This window comes from Leptonychotes weddellii, chromosome 3, assembly GCF_054177405.1.
Source record: "Leptonychotes weddellii isolate Sample4059 chromosome 3, ASM5417740v2, whole genome shotgun sequence".
Taxonomy (NCBI): Eukaryota; Metazoa; Chordata; class Mammalia; order Carnivora; family Phocidae; genus Leptonychotes; species Leptonychotes weddellii.
The window spans coordinates 61,172,502-61,190,045 of record NC_138371.1 but is presented as its reverse complement, the minus strand read 5'-3'; the positions used below and the strand labels follow the sequence as shown (position 1 = coordinate 61,190,045).

The window sequence follows — 17,544 nt, the reverse complement described above, 5'->3', positions numbered from 1 at the left end:
AAGAGAAGTGGGTTGGGGAGAGTAAACGGTTACTGAGATATCCAGCGGCAAGTCACCTCCCTAACAATCTCTCTATTCTTACATTTGTCTACTTCTCACACAAACCAGCTGGTATTTTCAGGCTTATGAAACATAGTTTCACATTCAACATACTATATCCTAAGCATGATATCCATATTTTTTTTAACTGCAGAGGAAAACAATTTCAAGGTAGTAAGCAAGATGTTTACTTGTTTTACCAACCTGTGTTTTTTTGTACCCATTACCTCTCTCTACCACTAAAGAATCCTATGTTCTGCCCTCAAGATATGTTATGCAGAGAGAAAAAAAAAATTACAGAAATACATTTTATTTACTTTTGAGCTTCACAATAGACTTTATCAATCTCTGACAGATATAAGTGCTTGGGGAGAATCATGCCTAGCCAATCCTTGATTGCCTTATATAGGGACCCACCTTCTGTCTTCTGAGAAAGCCGCTGCAGTTAAGAGGTTGGTGGAGGAAAAGATGGAATAGAGATTGAGCTAGAAAAAATGGACAGTGTAGGCCCAAGAGACACTGTATCCTATCCCCTTCCAGAATGAGAATGCTTTCAGGGTGACGAGTTGATGGTGATAAAACACCAGATAAGTTTAATGATGCTGTGTGGCTCAAACCAGAGGATAGCCTTAGGAGACATCCAGCTTCCAGTAGAAACCCTACATCTAGCATGATGGAGAAGCCATAACTGAGGGCAACATCAAGGCAGATGAGTCCATAGCATCCCATTATGGAGAAAGAGCACAGCAACAGTACCACAGCCCCATCAGGAACATGGAAGAGCTAAGAGAAGAGCATGAACTTTAAGTGGCTTTGTGGTACTCAAATAAGTTTGAGAGGAACGAGCTTCCAGAACATGAAGAGCTGGACAAGGGTTAGGCAAACACCCATCCTGGGACTTAATGCCTCACCAGCATGTTGCAGAAGTGAAAGTAGGTCTAAACCTTCAATTGAGAATATTTAAACCTGTATGTAACTCATTTATAAAACCTGAATTTATTATTTACCCCAACAACACCGAGAAGAATCCATAAAAAAACAAATAATAGAAGATTAAACTATCTGCTGTTAATAAGGCAAGAGAATGAGAATCAAAAATTATTTAAGTTATTGAAATAAAAGTAGTTACCTCTCTGCATGTCTCCATCTGAGACCTTTTTCATTGCTATATTTGATTCTTATAATATTTTTAAAGATTTTATTTATTTGAGAGAGAAAGAGAGCACGAGAGGGGGAGGGGCAGAGGGAGAAGCAGGCTCCCCACTGAGCAAGGAGCCTGATGTGGGGCTCTATCCCAGGACCCTAGGATCCGAAGGCAGACGCTTAACCCACTGAGCCACCGAGGTGTGCTTTAATTCTTATAATATTTTCAGTAGACTAAATAATGGCCCCAAAGACATCTGGAACCTATAAATGTTGCCTTATATGGCAAAGTCTTTGCAGATGTCATTAACTTAAAGATACTGAGAGAAGAGATTATCCTGAATTATCCAGGTAGGCTCTAAATCCAATTACAAGGACCTTTCTAAGACAGAGACAGAAAGAGATGTGACCCAGACAGAAGAGGAAAGAGCAATGTGACCACAGAGAGAGACTCAAGTGAGTCGGACACAATCCAGGAATGATGGCAACCACCAGAAGCTGGAAGAGGCAAGGAATGGAGTCCTTCTAAAGCCCCAGGAAGAGCCTGCCGTCACCTTGAGTGCAGCCCAGTGACCTAAATTTTGGACTTCTCACCTCCACAACTGCTACAGATTACATTTATGTTGTTTGAAGCCACCAGGTCTGTGGTAAAGCAATAACACTGTCTAATGAGCAAGTTATAGTTCCATCTTACAGAAAAGGAACCTGAAGTTCAGAAGAGCGAACATCTCAGTTTGAACAGCATCCGCATGTCTGATCCCACGTCGATGCTGTTTGTCTGCAAGCACTGCCTCTGCCTTCCCCCTCAGAGCTCCCACTGGAGGGGCATCCCCTGCAGCCTCTGCCTCCCCCACAGCTCCCACTGGAGGGGCATCCCCTGCAACCTCTGCCTCCCCCCCACCACAGCTCCCACTGGAGGGGCATCCCCTGCTGCCTCTGCCGAGCATATTTATATCCTGGCTCATTCTTTCCATATCAACTAAAATCCTCTCTCATGTTCCTGCAGCTCTTATGTTTCAATTGCTTCAAATTCTTTTATTTTGAAATGTGTTCAATAAATATTTGCTAATTAAGTGAAAATAAACAACCACATTTTGAGTGTAAGGGGAACAAAAATAATGGGCAGTATTTCAAATCATATCAATCTTAATCTCAAATGAAAGTAACATAAATCACTTGAATTTGGGCTGCACCAAAAAAGGAAATAAAACAAAAAAGGGCAGAAAAACCAAGCTGTATTTGAACAGTTAGGACAAATGTATAATGAAAAGCACTTTTGTGATCACCAACCAAGCGGCAGTCTGCATGCAAACAAATCCCAGCACAGCAATCTAGAAAGGAAAGATAACGTACAATATTCACAGAAAATTTCACAGAACTGTAGTACTGAATGTCTAAATAACACATAACTAGCATGGGGAAAATATCCTGGTAATCTTAAGGAGAAAAATTTCTTCAAAGAAAGCTAGACTAACTAGAGTATGTGAGAAAGCAGAAGACATATTTTTCATTCCTTTAAAGATGATTTCTGGATATTCTAGTGAAAATTCAGATAACATATAAGGAAGTAAAACAGCAAAGTCCAGAGGATCAGATGCAGCTACAGGTTCTCGCCTCATATACTCCTGTGGTAATGGAGCTAAAACTTCCTTATCACAGAATCTGGCTTTTCAAAATTATATTATATTAATAATCTTTTCAAATGTATACATTACTATCCCAATTTGGATGTACTGTCATATACTATCCCCCAATTAAGTCTCATTATATTAAAGGATTAATGTCACAATAATCCAAATAACCCTAAAAGGCATGATTGATTATCTTGCAGAAAATTCCTGGTTTCTTTCTTTCTTTTTTTTTTAAAGATTTTATTTATTTATTTGACAGAGAGAGAGACAGTGAGAGAGGGAACACAAGCCGGGGGAGTGGGAGAGGGAGAAGCAGGCTCCCCGCCAAGCAGGGAGCCCGATGCGGGGCTCGATCCCAGGACCCTGGGATCATGACCTGAGCCTAAGGCAGACGTTTAACGACTGAGCCACCCAGGCGCCCCCTGGTTTCTTTTTTTAAAGGTAACTAACTAAATACAGACCTTAATAGGGAAGAGTTCAACATGAAGATAGAAGATGCCTAGACGGATAACTTAGAGAGGAAAAGAAGAATGCGTAAAGGGAGATGAAAAGTTGCTGAAGACCAGCTTTGTTTTGCTTAGGCTAGGCCTGGGACATCATCACCGAGACATGAGAATGGGGGAAAAACAAAAAAAATACTAGTCTAGACGGCTTCTAATTAACTTTCTATTGATTCTTCCTCTTCAGTGTCATTCTAAAACCAAGTGGATATTAACCAACTAATGATCCTACTAAGTAACTTATAATACATGTTTTAAATGTCAAAAAGAAACAAATTAATTCTGTAACTGGGGGCTCTCTGCTGCAATACTCAAAAACAATGATACTAAGAACTGTCACCCAGAATGAGTTCAAATACTTTTTGGATTACCATGTGATAAATGACCCTAGGTACCTTTCTCAGAAATTCATCATGATTCTTTTAAAGACTTTATTTTTAAGACTTCATAAAATACTATATTAAAATATAGTATCAAAACTTTACAGATACAAGTCTACGCAGAAAACATTCTGCAGTATTTGTCAGGCATTGGAAAGTGAATGACAATGACTGTATACCACTTCTATGTAGGCAGAAAAAGAGGAGAGAAGCCCTCCTAAATCACTTCAAAACAGTATCCAAAAAGGAGAAAAAAGGGGGAAAAGCCTCCAAAGGAGTAAAGAAAAGCTTTCTTAAAACTAAAAGTTTTATCATGTCACCTGAAGTTTTATCTTTGTTTCTGACAGACCAGCGTGAAGTGTCATAGCAATGCAATGAAATATGACCAAATAATAATTACATGTAATTCTGTTTTCTGTTTAATTTCCAGAAACTTTTTCTTAAAAAAAAAAAAAAGAGAGAGAGAGAAGGAGAAAAGAGGAAAGAAGTTTCTTCTGAAACTGTTGATTTCACTTCAAAGTCTTTTAAAAACCCTCAATCCTCCCAGAATGGAAAGTGTTCACCTGTGACCTTCTGCCTGGATTTCTTCGCTGAATCTACTGAAAGTACAGCGTAGGGCTTAAATAGAAACCTGAGTCCCTACTCTTCTCATCACTTGATAAGAGAAGAAACAAAAGTGGCTTTTACCTCTAATTCGCCCAGAAAACAATTCTTTGTATACCTTTGTTACAGGAAACTCCAGGAGACAAATGGTCCTTGTACTTCTCTGGGCGAGGCAGAAACTACATACATTTTGTCAATCTTATTTTCAGATAAAAATGAACAGCCTCTGACCAAGCAAAACAAAAACTGGAGAAGCAAAGGATAAAAATAGGGCTCAATTCTGAAAGGTTCCTTAACCTAAGAAAACTATCCAATACCAGCGAGCTCGCCTGGAAAAATTGCTAGCACCATATTCAGCTCCCTAAGTGCAATTAATAGGAAAATCTTGACACTTTAGCTTGATGGGTATAAAGGCCTTGCAGATCTTTCTTCAACAAACTGAAGTAGTCTTCATATTAACTCAGACTCACCGATCACAACTTGTATTCATAGAAATCCTTACTTTTCCGCAAAGTATTTGCATACACATCACCTCAAGCTGATTGATAAATACTCAAAGAGTTTAGAAACCCCTTCCATAAATTCTAAGTTACCTAATGCATCCTTTAAAGACTGAGAGCAAATTTCCATCTAGGTACAGCATGTTGCTTCTTTGGCTTCTTTTCCCAGTCTCTTCCTTCTATGTACATTGTAATCCATCCTTTGAACTGCTCAATATAAGTACTTTACAGTTTGGTACAGTTTAGTTCAAAAACCATTTATTTGTCCTAGACCCCGGATTACAAAAAAGTATACACAGAGTTCCATCTCTCATGGAATTACTGTCTAGTTTTAATAATATGATCACTATTAAGATAGTTGCAGAAAATGTTAACAACAGCTCAGAAGATGGGTACTTGGCCCAACATGGAGCTTCAGGAAGACGTCTAAGTCTTTAAAAATCTCTTAAGTTTTCAAAATTGCATTTGCTCCCTTTTTTCTGATTTCTAAAATAATACATTTCCATTATTGGAAATTTGAAAACCATGAACAGCAGACAATCACAATCCATCTTTAAATCTATCAATCAGGAATTAGGACTTAACATTTCAGTATATTCCCTTCTTATTTTTTCTCTGGGTCTATATGAATGTATTTGTATATATTTTTCACAAAGCTTAGGAAACACTGTATATATGTTTATATACCTTCAATCAGCTTTAAAATCTTGTATCTGTCCACATCAGTCTTCAAAGGAAGAACTCCAAAAACGTGATCAAAAGCTGCATAACTTATATCCCATGGATGTATGTAATTTATTATATCCCACTATTATTATATCATTAGGTTTTATTTTTCTAATTAATATTGTAAATAATCCTGCTTGAACAGCCTTGTATCTATTTCTTGGCCAAATCACTTGTTTTCCACACCCCAGTCTAGCATGTACTTGTGGAAACATCCCCTCCCAGGACACACCTCATCACTGACTCCCGGTGCTTCTGTTATTTTCAGGATTTGCAATTTCCCAAAGGATGCATGAGAAATGGTGGTGCCAGCAAGTATCCTAATTGTCTCAAGGAACAGCTGCTTGGAACCTACAAGAGACAGATCTGTCTGCCTACCTGCTGTCCGATGGAAGGGGCGACTCTCCTTCATAAGGTTGAGCATGGGGTGCCCCCAGTTGCTTCTCTCTCTCTCTCTCCTCTAAGACTGTGGCACTAGGTTAGCTGGCTGTCAGCTTTGACAGTTAAGGGTTTTCATAATATTTTTAGGAAATGGCTAGCAGTTGTACCTTGATACCATTTTTGACTAAAATTCCAAGTAAGCCTTGGAAAAGGCATAGCCAGGTAAAGATGGGTGAGAAAGAACTCACTGAGAATCCTAATGGCATGAGCAAGGAAACCAAGGCATAGAAACTGTAGTGTATGCAGGCAACTACAGGCACTTCTTTCATGTATAAACTTAGAGGAGGAAGAGGGGAGACACAAGGCTGGAGATAGGAGGGGTAGGTAGGTCACAGGGGCTACAAGCCCTGCAAAGGACCTCGGACCCTAACGCACGAAGAATCAGGTCTGCATTCCCACGGACAACCTTGATATGACCGGAGGCAAGGGGACCAGTTACAAGGCTAAAATAATCCCTGAGGAGAGAAATGATAAGACCCAAACTCAGGCTATAGAGACACTGAGAAGGAAAAATCAGTCGCACCAGGAGGCAGATTTAGTTATAAGCACTCTTCACAGGTTCATATTTTATGCCACCAGCCTTAGCGGGCCACCAGGACAACGTGCGTCCTCGAAGCTCAGGTCAGTTTAAGTAGAGAAGGAAGCCCAATGCCACAGATCCTACGGCTTCACGATTATTTGTGCTGGTGATGAGGGTGGTCGCAACTCTGATGGCTGGGAGGTTACAGACAGCACTGAAGGTCCAGACAATAGGAAAAACACTTGTGCCTCTGTTGTGAAAGAAAGAAAGGAAGGAAGGAAGGAAGGAAGGAAGGAAGGAAGGAAGGAAGGAAGAAAGAAAGAAAGAAAAAGAAAAAAGTGAAGGAGCCACTTCAAAGCAGTGAAGCGTTTCCTTGGCACCGCGTGCACCGCTTCTGTCTTAAAGAGATCACGTGGGTATAGCTGCACACATAAAAATGGTTTCATTAAAAGCCTCCAGTCATTCATTTTGCTTATTAAAGCCACTTCACGATGATATTCACAATGGAACTCTCAGCTGTCCCCAGCAATGACACTAAAATACAATTAATTCCTCTTCCCGAGGAGTCTATAGGTATGCGCTGGAGGTATTGTGTTAATTGCCGCTGCTTCATACCATGGCTTCAATTAGGAATCAAAACGGGAGCAAGATAAACATGGATCCCATTAAGTTCCAGAGGACTTAAAACTGAAGTTTCTGCCCCTGCCCCACTCCCTCCGTCCCCAATCCTCACGCTGATTAGAAACACAGAGGGCTCCATCTGGGGAACGACAGTGACATCCAGTGGCCACGAACTAGAACACACCAGTTACAAAGCATCATTATATGAGAGAAGGGCAAATGTTTGTTGAGGTACTGATATTTTAAATTCAATGTCCATAAAGCTGTGTGCAACTAGAACCTCATCATGACATGATCCCAAGTCATGCAAATCATAGATTCGTAACAATATCAGGATGTTTCGCTACTTCTGATGATTTACTCTGGCTATTAAAATTCCCAGCAGAATACTATTAATAATTATTTGCCAGAAGAGATGAAATACTGATATTGTATTCAGAGTTCCAAATGTCATATTAGCGTTTATGCTGTGTACAAATTCAAGGATAAGTCATTTCCAACGTGATCCTCTTGCTCAGCCAAAAGCAATACCTGGCTCTTGCTAGAAAGTGAACTGGGTTAGATCAGTTGGACCCTGGTAATTTCAGTACCACCCTGGTAAGAAAAATTTATCTGCAAATGTTTTTGAGGGTTCAAAATTTTAACTTGTTCTCACACCACAGATGAGAGACAAAGATGGAGAGTGAGAAAGAGACAAACCAACTACGGGATCCCAGGAACATGAGGAGAAAAAACTCACTTCAGTGGAAAATGCAGACTTTAGACTCTGAAAGGACCTACATTTGAGCAATGCTTGACTCTAGGCAAGGAATTTCATCACTGAGTTTTTGTATTCCTGTATGTCAAAGGGAGATTAGAAAACACATCTTGCAGGGTTGCTATGAGGCTAAGGGATGAGAGCGTCTATCAAGATTAATGTTCAACCTCTCACTCCGTGCCCTGCACATGTAAGATACACGTTAATAGTAGCCATCACACATAAATTCATATTAAAACTACTAATAAGACTGAAGTTTCCTTTGCCACAGAAAATGTCACTCTGAAAACAGACTTTCGATTCCATAAACCTACCATATTTTGAATGTCAAGTGCTCCTCCATCTGACTTTAGTAAATTTGTGCCGTGTTTTAAGGGATCAAAAGCAACAATGGTAGCACATTTATTAACAACATAAAATGTCTCTGACACCTTCCTAAGCTTATCTTGGTCATTAATGTGACCTCAAGTGCAGAAAACACTTAACTCTCATCTATCCCACAAGGCACAATGATCTCGCCTATAAGGCTTCAGGGTCTCACAAATACCACACCTCATACCAGGGTAGACTATCCTGTGAAGATGGTCCAACAGGGCATGTGCAACTAGGAGAAATGACATACTGGCCAGGATTGATCCAGGAAGCCACAGGTAGTTGGATATAGAAGCAAAACAAAGTTGCTTAGCCTCTAAAAGTTTGAATTCTGGCCTTCTGAGTAGTACACAGTTGACTCTTGAACAATGTGAAGCATAGGGGTGCAGACCTCCCCTTGCAGCCAAAATTCTGTATGAAACTTTTGACTCCCCTAAAACTTAACTACTAGTAAATAGCCTACTGTCGACTGGAAGGCTTACTGATGACATACACAGCCGATTGATACATATTGTGACGTTACATGTACTAGATACTATATTCTTACAAAAGTAAGCTAGAGAAAATAAATGTTATCAAGAGAATTATAAGGAAGAGAAAATAAATTTACAGTACTGGATGGAATTTATTTAAAAAAAACAACACACATATAAGTGGATCCACGGAGTTCAAACCCATGTTATTGAAGGGTCAACTGTACTTTCAAAACTAAATCAGGATCATATTGCTCTCTGACTCAAAGAACTCCGTTCACTTTCTCTCTCACTCAGTGTAAAAGTCAAGACCCTCTGGGGCCTCTGAGACCCTACACGAGCTGGTTCTACAGTAGCCCTACTGAAGTCCACTCCATCACCCCCCACCTTACTCCAGAAGTGCTGGCCTCGGGCTGTGGCCTGAACACAAGCACGCTGCCACAAAGATTTTCCTCCATATCATGCTTCAGGGACACCTTCCCTGATCCCTCTAGTTAAAATGCATCTCTCACTCACCCCTAGCATGCTCTTCCCTTCTTCTGCCCTGCCTTCCTTTTCTCCCGAATACAGGCAACTCCAGCTTTTCAAAAGTTCACATTACACCTCTTTGCTTTTACAAAAGACCTACATTAGTATCTGTTTTTGCCAACCAACAGAAATCCAAAGGGGAAGGGGGGGCTGGGTGGCTCAGTCAGTTAAACGGCTGCCTTCAGCTCAGGTCATGATCCCAGGGTCCTGGGATCGAGTCCCGCGTCAGGTTCCCTACTCAGTGGGGAGTCTGCTTCTCCCTCTGTCTCTCCCCCCCATTCGTTCTCTCAATCTCACTCTCATGCTCTCTAAAACAAATAAAATCTTTAAAAAAAAAAAAAAAGAAATCCAAAGAGGATTTCTGTTTTTACAAAAAAGGTGAAAAGTGAAAATGCCATTCAGCGTTTGCTTTGCAGTGAGCCCTTATAAAGGCCATGTGCACCAAGGAGCCGCAGCGAGAGTGGTCCCGCCAAGCTCCTTCCAGGGAACCACACTCAGCTTCTCAAGCATCAAGCCCCCGCAGCTTTGAATTTTGTCTGTGAGCATCTGTGCTTTATCTTGATTTATTTTGTGCATCTATTGGCAAGATGTGTCCTAAGACACCCAAAAATGCTAAGAGAGGTTATTTCTGCTCAAATATTTTCCCATATAAATTAATGGTAAATGCCTCTTTGCTTTATACCATTTCAGCTTACGAAAGTTTTCATAGGAGTGCTCTACTTTCAGACAGCAGGAGAAACCCGTACTTATCATCACCTAAGGGATTACAGATTTTAGTCATGTGTCTCATACCTTTCTCTTCCGAGAAGTATGCAAACTTGCAAGGGCAGTGTTTTTTGTCTATTATGCTCATACTGTACCCCCAAGATCCACAAACAAAATAGGCTTGGTATAAAACAGTCAGTAAATATCTGCTAAACTGTGTAAGGAAGTGAACAGGAAAAGGCAGGAAGAGTTCCTAGTTTTTGTGGAATCTATAAAGTGAAAAGAAAAAAAAACCCTCAAGATGTATTTTTAGGTGCACACACACACAAAGAAGGTAGTCTACAAAAGTAAAAACAGGTTATGTTAAAACAGAGAAATTAAATAAAAATAAGTAAGGAAAATAGAGATATTCATTAGCTATCATCATCTAACATTTCAGTGTATCCTTACAGAAATAAAGCAGCTAATAAATAAATAAAAGAAATGGAAGCTGGTAAATCTAATATGCATTAGTATTTGGAGAGCACTATGTCAGCAATTTTTCTACTGTTTAAAGATATCATCTGAGGGGCGCCTGGGTGGCTCAGTCCATTAGGCGGCCCCGGGACTGAACCCCACAGCGGCTCCATGCTCAGTGTGGTCTGCTTGTCCCCCCCTCCCCCTTTGCCCTTCCCCCGCTCACGTGTGCACAGGCTCATGCTGTCTCTCTCAAATAAATAAAATCTCTTTAAAAAGAGATATAATCTGAGTGAAAACAAAAGGAAAGAAAAAGAACACAAAGAAGCTGTGGAACTCAATTTCCTTCTCATAACTTTTGGTCTAAATGCATGGTTGATGAAGCCAGGAGACAATATCTCACATCTTTGACTTTATTTCAGCATTTCCAGAAAATACAGTAATGGAGAAATATATTTCTATTTGATGCCTAAAAGTTTAAATTTAGTATGTAACTCAAATTAATTCTCAATGTTCCACTTTAAGCCTCCACATTAAAAGAACCTGTGCACTTTATTCCTTAATATAACTTGCTGTGGTCTCAGTAAAAACTGGGGCTTGATTTACAGAGTAGATTTTTATTATTAACTTCAAGCTATTTGTGAGCAATAAACTATAGTGACTATAACCAAAAAAATGTAAAGTTGTTCCAAAAGAAAAAGATTAAGGGTATAAAATACTGTAATTACATATTATGCTAATTAAGAGCTGTAGTCTCACAAGCATATGTAAAACTAGTTTAGAATATGGCAGCTATCTATTGAGAGTTAACACTATACTTTTAGGAGATGAATGGTCATGAATAGAAGTCAAATTAGTGACAAACAGCAATGCAGAAAATATATGTTGAAACATTTTCTGCCCTAGGAAGGCGAGACGGCACATCACACTGGCGGGTAATGGCATACCTTCAAGAATTTAGGTTTTCTGTGAATGTTACTTGATAAGAAGGGGGGGAAAAAAAAGGATTTTGCAGATATGATTAAGGGATCTTGAAATGAAGAGATTATCCTGGATTATCCGGGTGAGCTCTAACCGGTACCATTTTTATGAGAGAGAGGCAGAGGGTGACTTGACACAGACAGAAGAGGGAAATCCAGTGTGACCACAGAGGGAGGGACTGAAGTGAGTCTGCCGGAGCCAAGGAATGTCAGCGGCCCCAGAAGCTGCAAGAGACAAGGATCAGACTCTCTCCTGGAGCCTCCGGAGGAAGTGCATCCCTGGCAATGCCTTGATTTCAATCAAGTGATACTGATTTCGGGCTTCTGGCCTCCAGAAGTGTGAGACAATCAATTTTGGTTGTTGTAAGCCCCCAGGTTTGTGGTCGTTTGTTACAGCAGCCACAGGAAACGCATATGGAATTCCAAAGAATCGAATGGCATTACCATCACAAACTCCTTTCCTTTTCACTACTTATTATGGAAACATGTTTTTTTTTTTACACTCATACCTGTAAAAATAAGAAAAGGTGAAAGAAAACTGGTGCCAAATTCTGTCTCACTCTAGTAGCAGGACGAAAATCATTTATACCTTATTTAAAAAAATTGGGGGAGAAACTCTCTACATTTTACAACACAGAGATGCATTTTTTAAAAAATGCATTTTAAAAAATATGTTTTGAAGGGCGCCTGGGTGGCTCAGTTGTTAAGCGTCTGCCTTCAGCTCAGGTCATGGTCCCAAGGTCCTGGGATAGAGCCCTGCATCGGGCTCCCTGCTAAGCAGGGAGCCTGCTTCTCTCTCTCCCACTCCCCCTGCTTGTGTTCCTGCTCTCGCTATCTCTGTCAAATGAATAAATAAAATCTTTAAAAAAAATGTTTTGAAAGAATACTCTTTATGTTTATGACTTTAAAATATAGAGGAGATACTTAATTCTTCAAGAAAATTTTAGGGTACACACACCCGTGAAGAGAACCAGTGTGGATACTTCCCATGTCTGCATGACAACCAATTCAAAAAGTAATTCAAATAACAGCTTGTTTTATTAACTTCTCAAAAAAATGCTGCTTGTGCCACCAAAGATTATTACAAAATTTATCTATCAATTTGGACTCTATGTTTTGGCTCCCAAATTCTCATAGAGCATTATTTAAACAAAGAAGTGTGGGAAATGTGTAATATTTCTACCCTTACTTTCATTTTGTGTTACAATCTTCTCCCAACTAGCAACACCAAATAAAGAAAAGGACTATTCATAATTCTCTTCTATTTTTCTATATCTGAAGAAAATCTTTGCCATATGATGAAACTAAAACAAACAGAAAAGCAAGGATGTGGATTATGGTTCTGTATCCTTACCTAGACCTATGTGAGGCAGATGCTCAAAAAGGGTCCAGCTGTGGTCATCGATGTAATGATTCTTCAGGATCAACAGCTGGCAAACATCTCGGGCAGTTATGTCACTGGGTACCTCTAAAGCCCTGCTGGTTTCATCTTCACTGTACACTTTAATTACCTGTATAGGTAGAAATAAGAAAATGAGCTAACATATCCTATTAAAAATACCATTCTAGTAAGTCATCAAACTTACTGGTTGAGCTGATTACAAAGTCTTTATATGGATTCTTATACATTAAATTTTCTAAAACACTGAATAAATGTTGCCTATCTAAGACTTGTTTATCACCTGTCAAAATCGCTTTGTCCGATAACTTCCACCCTCTTCTCTTCAGTGTCTAGATGAGAGGACATTCAATGACCATTCAACGTCATTGCTCTACCATTCTGGTCTATTAAAAAGCTACATATCTCTTAACAACATGTAAAATGTTCCATTCCATACTTATATCCTGTAAATTATCCAAGTAATATGGTCAATTTATTCCCAGATATATACAGGTAGTAAAAGCAGTAAGTAGAATCAGCCTTTATGAAAAGATTTCTTTATTTCAGGTTATGGAAATTTTGGCAAAGACTGGTTAGATGTATACCAGATTCTTTTTCTTTTTTCCTTTACAATTAGTTGTGTCCATGGGATTGACTTTTAGTCAATGGAATGTAAGCACATTCAATATTGCACTTTCGGGCCTAGTCCATAAAAACCTCCCACGTATTGTTCCCCATTCTCTAATGCCAGCCTCCCATTGAATAGAAATGACAAGGATCCAGAGGGGAGAAAAGCCTTGGGACAGAAGGAGCCTTTGTCCCTTCATGACCACATGAAAGCTGCCCAAATAAGAACACCCATATGGAACTTTGACATGAGCAAGAAATAAACTTTTATTGTGTTTACATACTGTGAATTTGTATTTATCTATTAAGGCAGCTAATGTTACCGTAATTACACAGAATTAGGGAGAATTTCATACACAACACTCCCCTCAACATTTACCAAGTTGTGCTATGTGCTAGAATTTCCACTATTAATCATATAATTATTCCACTAATTATATTAATTAATTATAAGAAGATAAATACCTATGATAATAGTATAATAAAAGCAACATATACGCATAACACAAGTGGGAAATGGTAAGAAAATTCACTATAAGAAATACACTTGTTACAAAAATATAGACATTTCAACATTTTTAGTAATTGAAACAAATGCAAATTAAAATGACGTATTAATTCTATCCTACTAATTTTTTTTAATTACACTTAATAACAGTGTGATGAAATACTTGCTCTTCTCTCTTACAGTGATAGAAGTGATATAAATTGGTAAAACTATTTTGTACACCTATTGGAATGTATTCAAAAGCATTAAATGTCCATTCCTTTGACTCAGTGATTCCACATAGTGTAAATTATCTCAACTCCGTCCTAAATGTGGAAAATGGCTTCAGGCATAGACCTATCCAGCAGGCACTACATATAGTTCTATCAATCTAAATATTCAACAATGAAAGAATGGTAAATGATAGCATTTTCCTAGAATGGAATATTATATGGTGCTTACAAATGTTATTCAAGGAAATGATACAGGAACTTTCAAAAATTCTTAGGTAAAATAAAATCATGACATATAATAAAGTATATTTTGCATGGCACAGGGCAAGTTTCCTTGTGGGACTGGCTACCAGGCACCTACCTATCTTCTAACAATATTCTGATCGCCTTTTAGAGCACACTGCCTCCCTCGCCGTCAGTCTTTCTGATTCTGGCAGCTCTGCCGTCAGCTCAGCCATGGAGAGCTGGAGCTGTGGGGACTGGCTTGGAAGAGCCAGTTGTTAAACATTCGGGAACTGCAAGCCAGGCATCCATCTTGAAATCAGCCACAGTAGGAGCTTGGATACCAGAGAAATTGGTAATCGCTACAAATAGGCCTTTTTAAAAAAGCAACATTATTTTTAGGGCCAGTTTGCCAGTGCACCACTGTCTCAGATCCGATAGTTATTATCCAGACTGGTCAACCAGCACCCAGAACCCCTCTGGTGACAGTAGTTATTTCAGAGAAGGGCACATGACCTAATCAGAACCAGTCAGAAAGGCAGTCTGGATATCTGTTCACATAACCATAAAGTGGACCCTCTTTCCTACTAGACAGATGTAGGATGAAGCTGTTACTGTTCACAAAGAGAAAGACTGTGGGAAAATGAGGTCCACATGGAATGAGCCATGCTAAGAGATGGAAAGAGTCCTGAGAATATCTCTGAGCTCCTGGATCAACTGAATTTGATTTCTTTGTGTTTTTATCATAGATGTGCTCTGAGGCTCTAAGTGTCTAGTGGCCACATCCACCTACTTATCTCTCTTGCTCTAGCCATGGACCCCCTCCAATTCAGTCTTCATACTGCTAGCAGAATAAACTTGCTAATTGCCAATCCAATCAGGTCATTCTGCTACTAAAGTTCTTCAATGGCTCCTCGTTGTCCTAACTCACGCAGCTCATCATGTTTACGGAGACCTCTTACAAGGTACATATCCTTTGCTAAGTGTTTTAAAACAAGGCTGACACAGACAGAGACTGTTGTTTCCTTCAGAGAGCTTAAAGTCTAGTGGGGAAAGCAGTATTTTAAAAAAATAATTATAAACTAGGGCATAAAAATGCAGCATATTACTAATCATAAAATGAGGTTAGGAGAGACCTGGAAGATATCCGTGAAAAAGCGATATTTAAGCCAAGACCTGAAGTAAGAGTGGGCAATAGCTAGGCAAAGGGAAGGTGAACGCACTTCAGGCTAAGGGAACAGAAGTCCCTGGGTGCACTGGTAAAGAAGGAATTTGGCAGGTTCTAAGATTGAGAGGAGTCAGGGAAGGCAGTTGCAGCAAACAGGGAGCCTGGTCCTAAGGAAACTGAAGTGGTAGGTAGGATGGCGGTGATAGGGATGTACGGTCCTAAGTTCAGAACTGACTTAAGAACCATCGAGCTTTTAAGTAGTAAACAAATACATAGACATGGATGCATCTGGCGAGGGAGAAGAGGAAGAACAAAGGAAAAAGACAATCTAAACTGAACCCTGAGAAATACCAATATTGACTGGTGACTTAGAGGCAAGAAAGTCTGAAAGATCAAGTGAGGTAGAAAGGGAACCAGGAAAATGGGAACCCATGGAATAAAGCCCAAACTCTAGCATGCACACAGCATAGACCCTCTCCAGGAAACCAGCCTGCAGAACAGGACATTCTGTGATCCTAGCCAAATATGACAGGTACTTGCAACCTGTTCTTTCTTAGTTGCATGTGAATTATCCTCTACTTGGAATCAACACTTCAGCCTCCAACAACATGCTTTATTTGGCAAATTCCTACTCATTATTTGGCCCCAGTTTCCATGGCTCTGCCTTGAGAAAGGCTTCCCTGACTACCCAAGGCTTTGTAATTTACAGTGCCCTTTTTCCATGCTCTTATTTTGTAATTTTCTATTTGCATGTCTTTCTCCTCAACTGTACTAATAATAAAGTCCTTCAAGGAAAATCTCTGTTTACTTATCATTTGACATCATATTTCAGGTACCTGGCCCAAGGCAGTGTATGGCTTACTAAAGATCTTTGGAACAAATGAACCCCTGTGTAGGTACCTTTGTACCCCTGTAGTGTCAATCAAAGTGTTTTTGACATAGGAGGGACTCAATACATATTTACAAACTTCAAAAATATTTTGTCACAAAGTATGTGATTAAATTGTTATGCTTGGTAAATTAAAATTATTTTCAATGATCAACAAATAAACAAGTTTTCCTATAAATATAGTTCCAGGTAAGAATGGACTCGGTATCGCTGTTTGTGGGCAGTTCTGAGTTGTGAAGTCACTGAGGTTGCTACATGGAGTCATATGAAGAAGATCATGAAAATACACAGCCAAAATCAGGTGCAATTGTTTGAGCTTTCACTTCAATTCATTCATTTTCTGGTTAACACACGTGGTTCACTAAAATCCCAAGATTTGCTTGGAATTTCAGTGCTTCCCATGATTGCATGCAGGAAGGCTAGTGCTCTTAAGTGTGTGTCTTGAGGATCTGTATCCATGCTAGACAATTGGTGGGATTCTAAGGGATGCTGTCTGCTGTATGTCCATGTGCTGTGGAACACTGACTGGATCAGGCCCTGGTGCACACTCCTGACAAAAGCAATGTGAAGATGACCACTCCTGAGAGGGAAAGAGGATCCGAGCCTGTGGCTGTTCCTTCAGGTGGTACAATGATGAGCCACTGTTTCAATTTCCTCAGAGGCCACTTGGCAAATCCCATGCCAGGAGATGGAGGGGAAATGAGAATGACACAGGGGCCGTTGGGAAGGTTCCCAGTAATTTCTGACTACCCATGTTTTCTTCCAGTAAACTCCCATCACCTGGGCTAACAGAAGTATGCCTCTTACTTTTCATGCTCTATCTTTTGTATCAGAGGAATTGAGAAATTAAAAAAACAAACAACAACAACAAAAACAAAACAAGACTGGAGACATTCTGAAGACTAAACCAAATTCAAGAAGTGGACAAGAACTGAACAAGAGGTAAATCTGGGGAAAATGAAAAATGTATCTAACCAATTAGGAAATGCCATTATTTTCTTTAGACTACGTTGTTGCGAATTTGAAAGACACAGGTTTCCAAGAATCAAAACACATACATTTAGAAGGGCTAGGCCAACTCAAATGTTTGTAATAGGTACATGTATTCATTTTAAAATAAATAACACCTGCTCAAAGAAAAGTTTAATATTTTCTTTTGAGC

At 39.5% G+C, this 17,544-nt stretch overlaps 1 protein-coding gene across 6 annotated transcripts in view; it reads right to left on the bottom strand.

Moving 5' to 3' along the window:
• Nucleotides 1-17,544, bottom strand: part of GRB14 (growth factor receptor bound protein 14) — a 113,835-nt gene that overhangs the window by 29,486 nt on the left and 66,805 nt on the right. For all 6 annotated transcript variants that reach the window (XM_081814291.1, XM_081814289.1, XM_081814290.1 and 3 more), the window contains one exon: nucleotides 12,730-12,886. In XM_081814291.1, the coding sequence (XP_081670417.1) occupies nucleotides 12,730-12,886 (157 nt within the window). The remainder of the gene's footprint in view (nucleotides 1-12,729; nucleotides 12,887-17,544) is intronic.